This window comes from Diabrotica virgifera, chromosome 4 (genome assembly GCF_917563875.1).
Source record: "Diabrotica virgifera virgifera chromosome 4, PGI_DIABVI_V3a".
NCBI lineage: Eukaryota > Metazoa > Arthropoda > Insecta > Coleoptera > Chrysomelidae > Diabrotica > Diabrotica virgifera.
In genome coordinates this window covers 187,583,239-187,598,039 of record NC_065446.1, presented here as the reverse complement: position 1 = coordinate 187,598,039, position 14,801 = coordinate 187,583,239, and the positions used below count along the sequence as shown (strand labels likewise).

Genomic DNA, 14,801 nt, shown 5'->3' with positions numbered 1-14,801 from the left:
TTGTCCTGCAACATTTTCGGGTGTAATTCAAAAATTATTAAAATTAGAATAATAACTGTTTTAGTCAGTTACAATGGCTTTTGAAGCTCTATAAAATAGCATATCATCATCATCATCGGTGACCGCTGACAGCCCATGGAGGGCCATGGTCGCCCGTTGGGGTTTCTAGGCTCTAAGGTTTTACATAATACACACCCATAACTCCTCACACGTTACACACGTTACACACGAATAACTCCTCAAAAGTTCTAAACGATATTTATCTAAAATATTATTTTCTTGTTTCTTTTTTTTTTGAGAAGGTCTTTTCGGCGTTATGCGTGTTTTGCTTGTTTGAATATAGCTGCCCATATTTTTCTTTCCTTTGCTTGTTTTTTCCATTCTCGTATTCCTAGGTTTTTCAGATCCTGGTTAATACCATCAATCCATCTCTTTCTAGGCCTACCTCTAGGTCTCTTCAAATTTAATTTTTTTCTAAGTACTTTTTTTGTATTTCTCTTATCATCCATCCTTTCTACGTGTCCTAACCAACTCAGTCGTTTACTTCGTATTTCTTTTATTATAGTCGGTCTGATAAACACTCTATTTATTTCGTGGTTCATTCTTATACGCCATTCTCCATTCTCTTGTATAGGTCCATATATATTCCTTAAGATTTTTCTTTCCCATCTAAGAAGTTGTTCCTCTTGTTCACTAGTCAAGGTCCATGTTTCTGATGCATACATTACTACAGGTCTCATTACTGTTGTGTATATTTTTACTTTTGAATTAATAGATACTGATTTTGACTTTCTGAGATTTTGTAGGCTGTAGAAGCATTTGTTTCCAAACGAAATTCTTGCTGTTACCTCATCACTGTTTTTATTTCCTTCTGTTATTGTTGATCCTAAATATTTGAAACGGTCCACTCTTTCAAATATTTGCCCGCTCAGAGATATGTTGCCTTTCATTTGTACCTTTTCCCGAGTTGTTATCATGTACTTTGTCTTTGAGACATTAACTTCTAGACCCATAGTCTGTGCGGCTTCTTTAAAATATGTAAAGTAAAGTTTTTTCTAGGTCGTTTAATGTTCAGCTGATTATGTCTATATCATCTGCGTAGGCAACGACCTGATTGAGCTTTGTAAATATTGTACCATCCCTATCTATAGGAGTTTTCCTGATTACTTGTTCCAACGCAAGGTTAAAAAGTGTTGTTGACAGTGCATCCCCTTGTGTTAGACCTTCATTAATGTTAAATTCATCGGACAGTTGATTTTGGATCCTTACTTTTGCTTTGGTATTGGTTAGGCATAGTTTTACTAATCTGTTTATTTTTTTTGGTATATTTAACTCTTGCATTGCGCTATATAATTCCTTTCTAATTATTGAGTCATACGCTTGTTTGAAATCTACAAATAGATGATGTAGTTCGGTATTCCGCTCGTAGAATTTTTCCAGCGTTTGCCTTAATGTAAATATTTGGTCTATAGTTGATCTGCCTTTCCTGAAACCTCCTTGGTAATCCCCTGTTGTTTGTTCCATTGTATTATTTAGTCTTCCTTCCAATATTTTGCTAAATATTTTGTATCCAACGTTTAGTAGTGATATTCCCCGGTGATTATTGCAATCTAACTTATCTCGCTTCTTATGTATAGGGCATATCACTGCAATTTTCCATTGTTCCGGCATTATTTCTGTGGTCCATATTTCTAGTATTAACTTTGATATTTCACTCTGTATTCTATGTCCTCCATATTTTAACATTTCTACAGTTATTGTATCGCATCCTGGGGCCTTGGTATTTTTCATTTTTTTTATTACCTCTTTTATTTCTGCTTCTGTTGGAGCATATTGGTCTACTTCAGCCTCTCCTACTAATCTTAGCTTTTCTATTTTGCAACGTTGTTTTTGTTTATTCAACAGTTCATTAAAATGTTCTCTCCACCGTTTTAAAACTCCTTTTTCGTCTGCTATTAAGTCCCCATTTTTGTCTTTGCATAATTTTGTTCTTGGTTGGAAACCTTTTTTTTTTCAAGATTTATTTCCTTATAAAATAGTTTTATTTCATGTTTTTGTTCATGTTCTTCTAGCCTTTCAATCTTATCTTTATTGTGTTTCCTCTTTTTAAATGTTAGATGTTTTTTTAATTGTCGTCTTCTTGTTGTATATTCCTCTTTGGTTTCTTCCGTACTGTTATTCAGCATTTTAACCCTTTCAGCACGTAGCCACACGATTGTGTGGGTTTGTTTTGAAACGATATAAAACTGCTTAATCCTAAAATCTAGCGTTCATTACGAACGAAGATGGTCGTGTAGGTTCAGTATTGTGCTTTGCGCTACCCGACACGATTGTTAAGTTTATTTTGTTTCGACAGTCACAGCTTGTCTTGCAAAAATGGCGGGTCGTCATTTCCGTAAGAAATGTAAGTAGGTTTTTGTTATTAAAAAATATCAATAATAAAATGTAAATGCATGTAGACTACTAACACATGTCTGTAGAAAACACCTATACATACATATTTTAAAAAATGAATATTAATAACCTTAGAATATCCAATTACATTACTACTAACACGATTGTGTGGGTTGGGTGATCGTTATTGAATTTCTCTTTTTTGCAGATTTTGACTTTAACAAACCAGAAGATGTCGAGGCGTTAATGAACATTATAAATGATGATTCAGAACTAGAAGGCTTTAGTGATGACTCAGATTCTGATCTGACGTGGTGTAAGGAGCTAAATAGCCTTCCCAAAAGCCTCGGAGACAGTGATTCCTCGGATTCTGACCAAGAAGAAGATACTCGTGAGAATTCCCTAATTCTAAACAAAAACCCGCCTTTTCAAAATGACACTGAGGTTCCTGGTCCTTCCGGTATAAGTGCAGCTCCCGTATTAGATCAACCACAAACTACTGAAGACCTTAGTCAGCCTTAACTACAGCCAGATTTTGCAGAAAATCGGGTTGTAAAATCAGAACCCGTGTTCGATGTCTTAAGTGTAATGTTTATCTATGTCTCGCCAAAGACCAGAACTGTGTTGTAATGTATTAGATTTTTATACCATTTGCTTAAAATAAAACCCAGCTTACACAATTGTGTGGGTATGTTATTTCTAGACACCCTGTATAAAGAATTATTTTATTATTTTTCCTGTATTACCTTACACATAAGAACATAGAGTACAAAGTTTCGAAATATTTGTTGAACATTTTTTGTTGCCGTGCTGAAAGGGTTAAGCCTAGCTTGGTTTTTTTGTTCCATTAGTCTCTGACAGTCTTTGTCATATCATCTTTTTTGGCTAGGTTCTTTGCTTTCCCCCACTACTTCTTTTGCAGCTGTTATCACTGCTTCTTTTAGAACCCTCCATTTATCTTCGATATTTCTGACCTGATTTTCATTTACTTGATTATATTGTTCAATTATATTTTCTATTTTCGTTTTATATTTTGCTCTCTTTTCCTCATTATAGGCCAATATATCTGAAGCGTATTTGATCTTTTTTTCACCTTTCTCTGTTTCTTTGGCAGTAATTTTTGTTTATATTTAATTAGCACAAGGTGGTGATCGGAGCTGCTGTTTGCCCCTCTATGAGTTCTTCTATTAAGACGTGGTCGATCTGATTTCTTGTTTTCATATCGGGAGAAACCCATGTTTCTTTGTGGATATTTTTATGTGCAAATTTTGTACTGCTTATCATCATTTTTTTTTTGTCTGTTGCAAAATCTATGATTCTTTGCCCGTTGTCATTACTTATTTCGTGCAGGCTATGTGCACCTATTGTTCCCTGGTATAATTACTCTCTTCCTATTTTTGCGTTTAAATCTCCTAAAATTATTTTAACGCTATAATTGTTTATATTTGATACTTCTTGGTCTAATCTGGCATAAAAATTTTCTTTTTCTTCTGCTTCTTTGTCCTCTGTAGGTGCGTGCATATTAATGAAATTAATATCAAAAAACTTGCCTTTCATTTTCAGAATAGCTATCCTTTCATTTATGTTAGTAAAGCTTTTTACCGCTTGCTTGTATCTTTCGCTTATTATGAAGCCCATCCCACCTTGTCCACCTCTTGAATTACCATGACATATTAGATATTTTCCAAATTCCTAGATATCTTCGCTCTTCCATCTCATTTCCTGCAACGCTAAAATATCTATTTTGTAGATTTTTATTTGTTCAATAAGGTTTTGTAGTTCTCCTATTTCTCCTAATGTTCTTATATTCCAAGTTCCAATTAAAATTTTTCCACTTTTCCTATTTTTATTTTTCCTGTTTTACTTATTCACCTTTTTGTTTGTTTTATCCTGTTTTCTAGTTTCTTCCGTACATTCAATCTCTATGTCGCCACTGTTTGTTTGTGCGAAGATGAAATAGGGTTGACGGGGTGGTCGTAAATAACTTCGCACTTGTTATATATTTTTGAATTTAAACTTATATTGAGTATAATTTGATAATATAACAGAAAATGAAAATAAAAGGGCTATATGTGTGTTGCTTCTCTGAATGTTTTGACTCGAATGGGAATCTGGAATCTGCCTTTGGTGAACTTCGACCCTCCGTACCGTCTTGGTTGAGACGGGAGCGGAGGTAGTAAAAAATGAACCATATATATATTAATAGTAGCCGCATTGGCGTAGTGGTCCGTATTTTCAGATATCATTATAAATGTACCTACATAATTATAAATGTGCGTAAACATAAGTCCCCCCTTGAAACCATCGGGTTTCAATTGGTTACTTACAGTGAAGCTACCAAAAACAGTCAGATCCTGTACATTCTTTGTACAAGTAGTAATAAATAATGTAAATGTAAGGAAAATAGTAATAACGTAGGATATATACAAAAACGAAACTAAAATAGCAAATTAAAGGTATTTAAAATAAAGTAAATTTAAATTGTTCAAAGTCAAGTTAAATCAAAATTGTTCGACGAAAAGTAAAATTAAAATTGTCCAAATAATTGATCACTCCGCTTCACTGTCCGAGTAAAATAGTAACAAAACGTAGAGTCAGTAAAGTTAAAATTGTGCAAAATAAAATAAAAACTAAGATTGTTTAAAATAAATGTCTCACTGCGATTCACCTTGAGACGGTAACACGCACAGCTTCACCACAGGTCTCTTGAAGATGCTGGATGCGGTCTTCACCGTCACGGAGCGGATAACGCCGTCCTTACCGGGATAAGTCTCGAGGATGCGTCCGAGCTTCCATCTCAAAGGTGGTAGACCATCTTCTTTGATCAGAACCAATGTTCCGATATGTAAGTATTGTTGACAGTTCTGCTTCCACTTTACTCGTTGTTGCAAAGTGGAAATGTACTCCTTGGACCACCTGGTCCAAAAATGTAGGTGTAGTAGATTGTATGTGTGCGTAACGAGAAAGTCTATTTTCCTTGATGTTGTAGCTAATGAGGTCAGGGATTAACATAAGGGTGTCTCCAATAAGGAAATGTGTAGGTATCAAGGCAGTAGGATCACTATGATCAAAGGAAAGAGGACAAATGGACCTTGAATTTAAACATGTTTCCACCTGACACAGATATGCGGTAAAATATTTGTGATTTTAGACATCAAGGGTGTTAGAAGTTAAGAAGTTTTTTATCTCGTTATTTGCTTCAACAAATGTGCTTCCATTGTCTGAATATATTGTTGTGCATTTGCCTCGTCTAGACATAAACCGACGTAAGGCTGCTAAGAAACAAACAGTCGTTAAGTCGCTTACAACTTCCAAATGGATGGCCTTAGTTGCAAAGCAAACGAATAATAAAATATATGCTTTGGTAGTTTCTTCCCGTCCTGTCACGATAAAGGAAATGTTCCAGCATGGTAAATGCCGGATGTAGAAAAGGCCCAGAAGAAGTTAAGCGTGAAAATTGATTTCCATGAGAGGAGATTTGTTTCTTAGATTGAATTGATAAGTGAGGAGAAGCAAGTACAATTGTAGAGTCGTACCGACTGTACGTGTTCTCTAAATTGTGTCTAATTGTAAATTGTAAAGTTTAAATTTTAAATTTTAAAGCGTAAATTGAAAGATAGTAAAGGAAGAAATACAAATGTAAAAGTAGCAAAGAAAAAAAGTAATACAGAGTACTGTATACACTCGAAGTAGTAGTAGTATAAAAAAAAAGCACCGGATATTGGTAGTCCGTATACGGCGACGCTCTTAATTGGAGCTACCTTTATTTAGAAGCAAAATAAGTTTGAGATTAATTTTCCCAAGTTGTGTCAGTACATCGTAGGCAAACGTCTACTCCAATGCATCACAAAATCTATGCAGTTGAATGGAGATATGATTTTGGTAAGTGTGTGTATTTTAAGATTATTAAGTATGGACAACAACTGTGAACTGTAGTTTGACCACAAACTGTGTAGGTCATGGGGCAAAGACTCATCCCATGAAATCTTTAATCTCCAAACTTTTTGATGTATAATTTTAGAAGTAGTGGTAAAAATAGTAAATAATAATACTAATATTAATAGTAATAAGTTGAGAAATTGTTTTGTGGAGTCCCCCCAAGAGGAAAAGGGGTGTAAGTTAAGAAGTTGTTTGGTAGAGTCCCCCCAAGAAGAAAGGGGATGTTTGTAAGAAATTGATAAAGCAAATCTACCGTCATTGTTTTGCGAAGTCGTCTCCTTGAAATAAGTTTCACAGAATTTTTCGTCGTGTGTATGTGTTTCGTTGAAGTTAGTTTCAGTCGAAACGTAGCAATTCTGTGTGTCGCTAGAAGACTTAGTAGCAGAAATAGGGCCTGAACAGATCCAACCTATTTTGGTTTTGTGTAACATGGGACCATAGTTGGTTCCCAATTTAATTTGACCAATGCACAATAAGTCCCAAAACGTGTCCGAACCAATAAGTAGGTCAATATTGGCGGGTTTGTAAAAATGTTTGTCTGCAAGAATAATATGATTTGGGATATTCAGAGTGGCAGTGTCAAATGAAAATTGTGGCGTGCATCCTGTGATGTTAGGCAGTATTAAGCAAGTCAGTTTCTTGTTAAAATCATTTGTTGTCGATTTCATTTCAACAGACACACAATAGTTAATGTTTTTGTGCATTTGGGCAATACCAAATATAGAAGTGTTAGTCTTTGTCTTAGGCAATTGTAAAATGTTGTGTAAACGTTGACTAATAAAGTTAGATTGTCTAGCGCTGTCAAGTAAAACTCTACAATCGTGTAGATTGCCATTTTTATCAGCTACTTTAACCATGGCAGTGGAGAGTAAAATTTGTGATTTGGCAGGTGAATGACGTGTTAAAGAAGAATAGCTAGAAGAAGTCTCGTTGGCCTGTGGAATGTCAATAGGAATTTCAGCATCTACAGAAGTTTGTTGAACTGGCTGGTTTGGAAAATGCAACAGAGTGTTGTGGACTTTACCACATTTCTTGCAACCAGAAGAGCGACATTGTTTTGTCGAATGATTGTTGTTTATACAATTAATGCACAATCGTAAACCTTTAGCTTTATTTAAACGTTCAGAAGGTGTTAAGTTTAGAAATGATTTACAATGATAAATGTTATGGTCATTGTTACAAAAAACGCATTGTTTTGTTGTGTTAGTAAGAAAGGTCTTTGTTTTTTCCCTTTGTTTAAAGTTACTATTAGATTTATTACTTGACTGTTTGGTTTCGGTTTCCAACGATTTTAGCATTCGACATTTATCTTTTAGGAAGTCAGTCAACTGAGAGAGTGTGCGAATTTCGCTAGCATTAATTTTGTTCTCCCAAGAGCGTCTGGTAGCATTATCGAATTTGCTGGTCAATAAGTATATTAAAATATCATCCCAGTGTTTGTTGGGACGTTCCAAAACTTCCAAAGCATTTAAATGTTTTTGTAACCCCTTTAAAAGTTGCCTAAGTCCAGTGTGTGCCTCTTGTTGTAATGCCGGTAGGTTAAATAGCGATTTGATGTGAAAATTTATTAGAAGTTGCTTGTTTTCAAACCGTTCTTTAATAAGCGACCATGCTAATTCATAATTTGCATCACATATTTGCAACGAGCTGATTGTTTCTGCAGCCTCCCCTTTCAAGGGGAGCTGTAGGTAATGGAATTTTTGGACATTAGCTAGAGCATCGTTTTCATGTATTATGGATGAAAAACTGTCGCGGAAAAACATCCAGGTTTCCAGGCTTCCGTCATAGGAAGGTAAATTCAGGATTGGCAATTTTACGGAATTTAGAAGGTTGCCCGCCCGAGAACCTGATGTGCTAGCACTGTCTTGTTAGTCGACAGGGTTATCAGGAACCTTAGCGTTTAAAAAGTTACCTCGGGCATTAGCGCATGATACATGTTTTCAAAACTGCATCGTTCTGGCTCATGAATAGTTCTATAATTTTCCTCACATTTACTGTCCAAATTTTCGATGAATTGTTGAGCTTCTTCAAATTGGTCAATCAATTTTTCAGCCCTTACGAGCCTAGCATTTAACTCCGTTTGATCAGGTTGATCTTGTGTTTTAATGGTGTTAAAGTATGCGCTAAATCTCGTAAGGTGATTTTTAATAGTTGTTCGTTTGTTTTGTTCTGTTTGTAAACGTTCTGTTTACTTTTTGTTTTGTTTTGACATGGTGATAAATGTTTAAATAAGAAGATAAATGTAAAAGGAAATGTAAAATGCAAAAATATCTACTATAATAATTGTTAAAGAAGAAGAAAAGTGTAAAATAAAATGTAAAATAAATTATAGTATGTACCTAGTGTAGATAATGTCAAAAAATGTAAAAATTGTAAAATGTAAAAATTGTAAAATGTAAAAATTATAAAATGTAAAAATACCTAATATTATGATTGTTAAAGAAGAAGAACCGTGTAAAATAAAATGTAAAATAAATTATAGTATGTAGTGTAGGTAATGTCAAAAAATGTAAAAATTTTAAAATGTAAAAATTATAAAATGTAAAAATACCTACTACCTATAATAATTGTTAAAAGAAGAAGAAACGTGTAAAGAAAAATGTAAATAAATGTATTATTGTGTAAAGATTCGAGCCCAACGTATTTGTAAAATAAATGTTTAAATAAACCTTAAAAAATGTTTGTAAAGTTCGTAAAATAAATTTTAAATAACCCTTAAAAATGTTCAAAAGTCGAAACTATAAATATTTAAAATGTCAAAGATAAAATGACATCCCTTCTATGACATAAAACCAACAAGATAAAAATGCGGTTTGCCTGTGAAGCGTTGATTTAAAATACCAAATTAAATTTTTTAACATAAACCCAAAAATGTCTTACCGTAAATAAAATACCACGTTTCTGTTATCAGATTTTAGCACTTATAAATCAAGATATTTTAAGGGTAGGTAAAATGAAAAGTGAAGACTGACCTCTTTTAAACTGGGCGTGTCTGTCTACGTTCCACTGGGACACTGGTAATTAATTATATATTCACTCGAAGAACCAAAATGTTTGTTTGTGCGAAGATGAAATAGGGTTGACGGGGTGGTCGTAAATAACTTCGCACTTGTTATATATTTTTGAATTTAAACGTATATTGAGTATAATTTGATAGTGCAACAGAAAATAAAAATAAAGGGGCTATATGTGTGTTGCTTCTCTGAATGTTTTGACTCGAATGGGAATCTGGAATCTGCCTTTGGTGAACTTCGACCCTCCGTCCCGTCTTGGTTGAGACGGGAGCGGAGGTAGTAAAAAATGGACCATATATGTATTAATAGTAGTAGCATTGGCGTAGTGGTCGGTATTTTCAGATATCATTATAAATGTACCTACATAATAATAAATGTGCGTAAACAGCCATCGTGGCCACTTTTTATTTCAGCACTACTTGTTGTATTCTGATTTTTTCGTTAATCTGACTAGAGCTGAGAAAATCCCCCGATGTGCCTTCAGCGGTCAGCCGATGACGACGGTCCTGTCCAATACTCCTTGTCCTATTATTGCCCTGACGTTCCCTAACATTACAGGTATGAGGAGTTATGTCTTGGTTTATTATTGCAGTTTGCTCGTTTTTCTGACCTACCTTTACAATTCTGTTATCTTTACCCCTGTTCTTAAAAATAAAGTCTACATCACTATTAAAAACAAAATCAAAATTATCAAATGTTCTCATAAAAAAATCATCATTTCTCTTATTGTACCTATAACTATTACTATTTTCACCCTCAATACGGACGCCGTCGCCATAATAATTAATCACCTTATCATTACTTTTAAATACATTACTGTTACTATTAAGTACGCTGCAGGCGTCCGCACCGACAGTGAGTATTTCTTTCTCTCTTCGGTTTTCGGTAGTGTCTTCTTCCATTGCTGTTTTCGTTTTATTTTCTTTTTTCTTTGTCTCCGTCCAACTTGCTTTAGTTACTTGTTTTTTGAGTACGCTGTTTTCGTTATTTTCGTTGATCCTTCTGTAGTAGAACTCATTGATAACTCTTCCTCCGAGAGAGATCTATCACCATATTTTCTAGCTTTATTCTTCTTGTGTTCTTTTATTACTGTAGCTTCATTTTCTGTTGATAAGGTTTGCAATTGACTCAAAGTGAATAATTCGCCATTTAGAAGAAATTTGTTATAACGAATACCTGCATTTTGACCTTTCTCTCTTGCTTCATTTTGATATTTGCGAAGTTCAATTCTTTGAATTTGTAGGTGTTTTGGATAGTCTTCATTTATAAATATGTCTGTACCTTTTAATTTCTTTGTTTCTTCAAGGACCTCGTTCTTTTTACTCCAGTTTTTGAATTCTATGAGGATCGGTCTTTTCTTATTAACATTTTTGATACCAAGTCTTCGTATCTCTATAATATCTAGATCTGTATTTAGTTCTACTTGCAATTTTCTTGATATTTCTGAAATCTTATGCTTGATTTGCGTTTCGTCTTCATTTTCGATCTCTTCTATTCCTTGGATGATCAGATTCTTTTTTCTTATTTCTCTTTTTAATACTTCTACCCTTCTTTCTTGAATTTGCAATATTGTTTGAAGTTCTTGATTCTTTTCTTTTAACTCTGTGTTTTTTTCTGTTAGTTCTGCCAGTTCTTTAGTGATTGCGTTGATTTTTTCTTCCATTCTCATGTTTTGTTTTTCCAGTAAGTCTAACTTTAATAGTTTTCAAGGATCGCATCGATTTTCTGTTCCAAATCTTTACTAGGGTGGATTTTAGTGTATGGTCACCTTTATTATAGCATACCGTAAATTACTGTTTTGAACAAAAAACGTTACTTATAATGCAAAAAGTTAATGTATTAAAATTGGTTATACTAAAAACTTTTACTTTAATTTTAAGGAATAATTTACTAATTTTGAACTTTTCTTCTTATTAGGAAAATATAATGATATTTTGTAAATCTTTCTTCTCAAACTCTTCTTTGCATCTATTGGTATATGGTTGACAGTTCTTCAGTTTAAATATAAAGTGTACATACCCAAATTCACAATTTTTCTGAGACAGCACTTTCAAAATCGACTTGCTTGTACAGGCGGCCACACACCAAAGAGGTTTATTTTATACCATAAAATAGCATATAAAGTATATTAAAAATATTTAAAAAAATATTATTTTTTGAGTTGAGACACTTTACAGATAAAATAACGAAAAATTTACGAAATATTATTTATAAAAAGTGACACTTGCAGTACAGAATATAATATCATTATTATTATCTGGTTAACAGACTTATACTTTTTAATGACAGAACTTTAAATACAAGTAACAACATTAAACACAAAATACTCCAAAGGGAGATAAATAAGTGATAAATCTGTCACTTTTCTTCAGCACATACGCAGATTGTTTTGAATAAAGTAATCACATATTCTGTTTTAACTCGAAAAACGACGCTTTATACACATCTTAGATGGACAAAAATGCTTTGTACAAGTCGATTTGTGACACTGTTTGCGTTCGGTGCGTCGGTGATTTTGGATAATCGTATAATGACACTAGTGTTATCTAACGATAAATACTTGACCCACAGACGTGACACTTTGTGAGATAGAAATTTATAGATTATTTTATTAAGCTGTTGGTGCAATAAAACCGATTTTAAAATTTTTTGAGTTATGACATTCTTTGAGCGAAGGTACGATATATAGACGAACGAAAGTAAAATGTGGTCAGGCAACGTAGATTAAAAGCATAACAAAGCAGATTTGTAATTTAAGAGAAATAGAGGTGAACCATGTGAGTTCTGAATTTAATATCAGGCAGGTAGCATATTACATTTTGCCAAACATATCGAAACGAAATATTTAAAAAACCACGTTTGAACGTTTTAATAAGTTATATTAATTGACCAGTTACTATTCTTCATACCAGCTTAATTCTGTTGGTGGAGTTACCCCCAAAATGATCTACACCATTTTTATTCCTTCACCAGTTTTACTGTCATTTCTTTTTTTGTACTGTCGACATTTGACTGACTTTACACTAGAGCGGTTTAAAGTTTGAAATTTTGAAAAAAAAATCATAAAACACGATTTAGTGGTTTTATTATCAACGAACTTTAAATGTAGTTTAGATACTTTATAAACTACCATTTTTAGACTATACATTTCTTTAATAGTTTATGAAATAGTGTCGGTTATTAATATTTTCTGCTAAATCGAAACCATGAAAAAGATACCTACCGACTATATTTTTTTAAATTCAACTGGAAAAAAATACTGAGATTGACTGATTTTTATTATCGGAACTTTTAGAAATGTAACCTATCCGAAAATCATTTATGTTTTGTAACAGGTAAAAAATGGTTGAACTAGAAAACTAAAAATATAGGTAATATACAGTAATTATCATATTAATAACAGACCTTACTTTGAATCGTGTCGTCTTTATCTATACGACATGCATCATGCAGGATCAGTGAAATATATAAACTTCTTATTTGAAATTATGTACTGATTTCTTGGCATACTGCTACACTTCCAAATGTTAAGATTTCTCTACACTAAATTAACAATTAAGATGCAGTCGAAATAAACAAACCAAGACACCTTAAATGTTACTAAGAGCACTCCCAAATCAATTGTCAAATAGCTGTCAAAATGTAGACTCGCATTTTAAAGCTATCTGTATTTTAAAGTTTAATTTAGGTGGTTTTTAAGTAATTTACCGTATAATTTAAATCTAGTTATATTCAACTCCTTAAACTGTAGTGTTTATAAAAAAAACCCGCATAGTGCTAGAAATTTGCTATTGGATGATATACATAGATCCGAGAACACTCTTAAGTACCTCTAAAAACGATAGTTCAACTGAATTTATGGATTCGAGCATGGAAAAAAAGTGGAGTCCAGTAGAGCATTCAACGTTAATTCAGCTAAGTATAATTTAGAAAAAAAATTTGTTTATATAGAAAAAATTAATAACACCGAACTTTTTCGTATTCATCCAACCTCGATAGGCCATATTTTATATCAGAAATAGGGGAATTGGTAGAAATAGGAAGAAGGTATCTGTAGCTTCTATACATGATGCAAATAATCTCATTAATAATACTAAACTAAAGGAAGGAAATTTAAGAGCCTTTAATCCGGGCTATTTATTAGAAAGCAAGGGTTTGATCAGTGAGATTGACACTCAATTTGACAAAGTTTACTTACAAGAAAATATAGAATCCCCTTCTCGCATATTAGATATTAAAAGTATGCATCGAAAAGTGGGAAAAACGGTACAGTTGAGTATGTTGCAAAACGATCTGTTATTATTTCTTTTGAAGGTAATATACTGCCTCAATATATTATTATCAATCGTGCTTTTGTCCAGTAGAACAATTTATAGGTAGATTTACGCAATGTTATAGGTGTTTGAGATACGGTAACATTTCAAAACAATGTAGAAGCTTTCAAACTTGGTGTATTCGTTGTGGAGTTAATAAAGAGGAAACTAGCTCATGCGATAGTACAGATATAGTCTGTTCGATAAACTCAGACATAACTGGCTAGTGATTTTAGCAGGTATTTTTTTTTGTTTTTGGCCAACTTTGCTAAAATTTGCCAAGTTACAAACTACTTAGTAATTATTAACTATTTAGTAATTATTTTTTTTGCCAATTTTACAAAATTGCCAAAATTACTTACTAAAATCATTAGTCAATTGTGTCTGAGTTTAGCGAACCTACTTATATTAGCTGCATTCATTGCAAGTGTAATGATCATGTTTATGTTTCCAAAAAATGTCATTCTTACCAAAAACACCAAAAAATTAAAAATATTATGATCAAAAATAAGACTTCTTTTATAGAGGCCAAGTAAATTAACGAAAACTCGTACTCAGAGTCTTTAGGTCAAAACAGGTTCTCAATGGTATCCAACTACGATAAAATTTTTCCAAATATTATACAAAATAAAATTTCCTCATCAGCTGCACAATCTTCTTCCAATACAGATACTAATTACCCATGTTTAATACACCTCCCATGTTTAACTTTAAATTTGGACCATCTCAACCTCTGCTTGCTAATCCCGCTTCTCAAAGTGGTGAGAGGGATAATCAAGATATTGCTTAAGTTGTGAGTAACTTTGTAATTAGTTTTTTTTAAAAATATACACTGCTATTAATCAACTTTTTTTGGTGCGCGGGATCCAGAATTATAATTCAATATCGCCCAAATTGGCGTATGGTAACTTTTGCCTTTCAACCCTCGCTGTGTTTTTTTAATTTTAACGTTTTATTTTTACACATTTTAAGTGTTTGGTGACTACGTAAAATGCATTAATAAAACATATTCTTTGCCAAGACCTGACACAGAGGGGACAAAAATAATGCTAGAAATAGCATAGATGACAACACTTAAAAAAATCGATGGTAAGGCACTATGGGATAGAGCTAGAAGTACAGACATACGACGTAGGTGCAA

The 14,801-nt window shown here is 33.1% G+C and overlaps 2 protein-coding genes across 2 annotated transcripts; one reads left to right on the top strand and one right to left on the bottom strand.

Moving 5' to 3' along the window:
• Positions 1-2,290: 2,290 nt before the first annotated feature.
• LOC126883443 (uncharacterized) lies at positions 2,291-2,928 on the top strand. The gene is made up of 2 exons (XM_050648990.1): positions 2,291-2,404; positions 2,603-2,928. Exons 1-2 carry the CDS (start codon positions 2,377-2,379, stop codon positions 2,914-2,916), a joined length of 342 nt encoding a protein of 113 aa, XP_050504947.1. The 5' UTR covers positions 2,291-2,376; the 3' UTR covers positions 2,917-2,928.
• Positions 2,929-4,460: 1,532 nt separating this feature from the next.
• Positions 4,461-8,096, bottom strand: LOC126883766 (uncharacterized). The gene is made up of 2 exons (XM_050649431.1): positions 6,587-8,096; positions 4,461-4,831 (listed from the first exon to the last, which is right to left on the bottom strand). Exons 1-2 carry the CDS (start codon positions 8,094-8,096, stop codon positions 4,461-4,463), a joined length of 1,881 nt encoding a protein of 626 aa, XP_050505388.1.
• Between the last annotated feature and the right edge of the window lie 6,705 nt (positions 8,097-14,801).

Coding starts and splice junctions, on each gene's coding strand:
- LOC126883443 (XM_050648990.1), top strand. CDS start 2,377: ATGGCGGGTCGTCATTTCCGTAAGAAAT. Junction 2,405..2,602: donor TCGTCATTTCCGTAAGAAAT/GTAAGTAGGTTT, acceptor TCTTTTTTGCAG/ATTTTGACTTTAACAAACCA.
- LOC126883766 (XM_050649431.1), bottom strand. CDS start 8,096: ATGTTTTTCCGCGACAGTTTTTCATCCATAATACATGAAAACGATGCT. Junction 4,832..6,586: donor GACTTCGCAAAACAATGACG/GTAGATTTGCTT, acceptor TTGCTATTTTAG/TTTCGTTTTTGTATATATCC.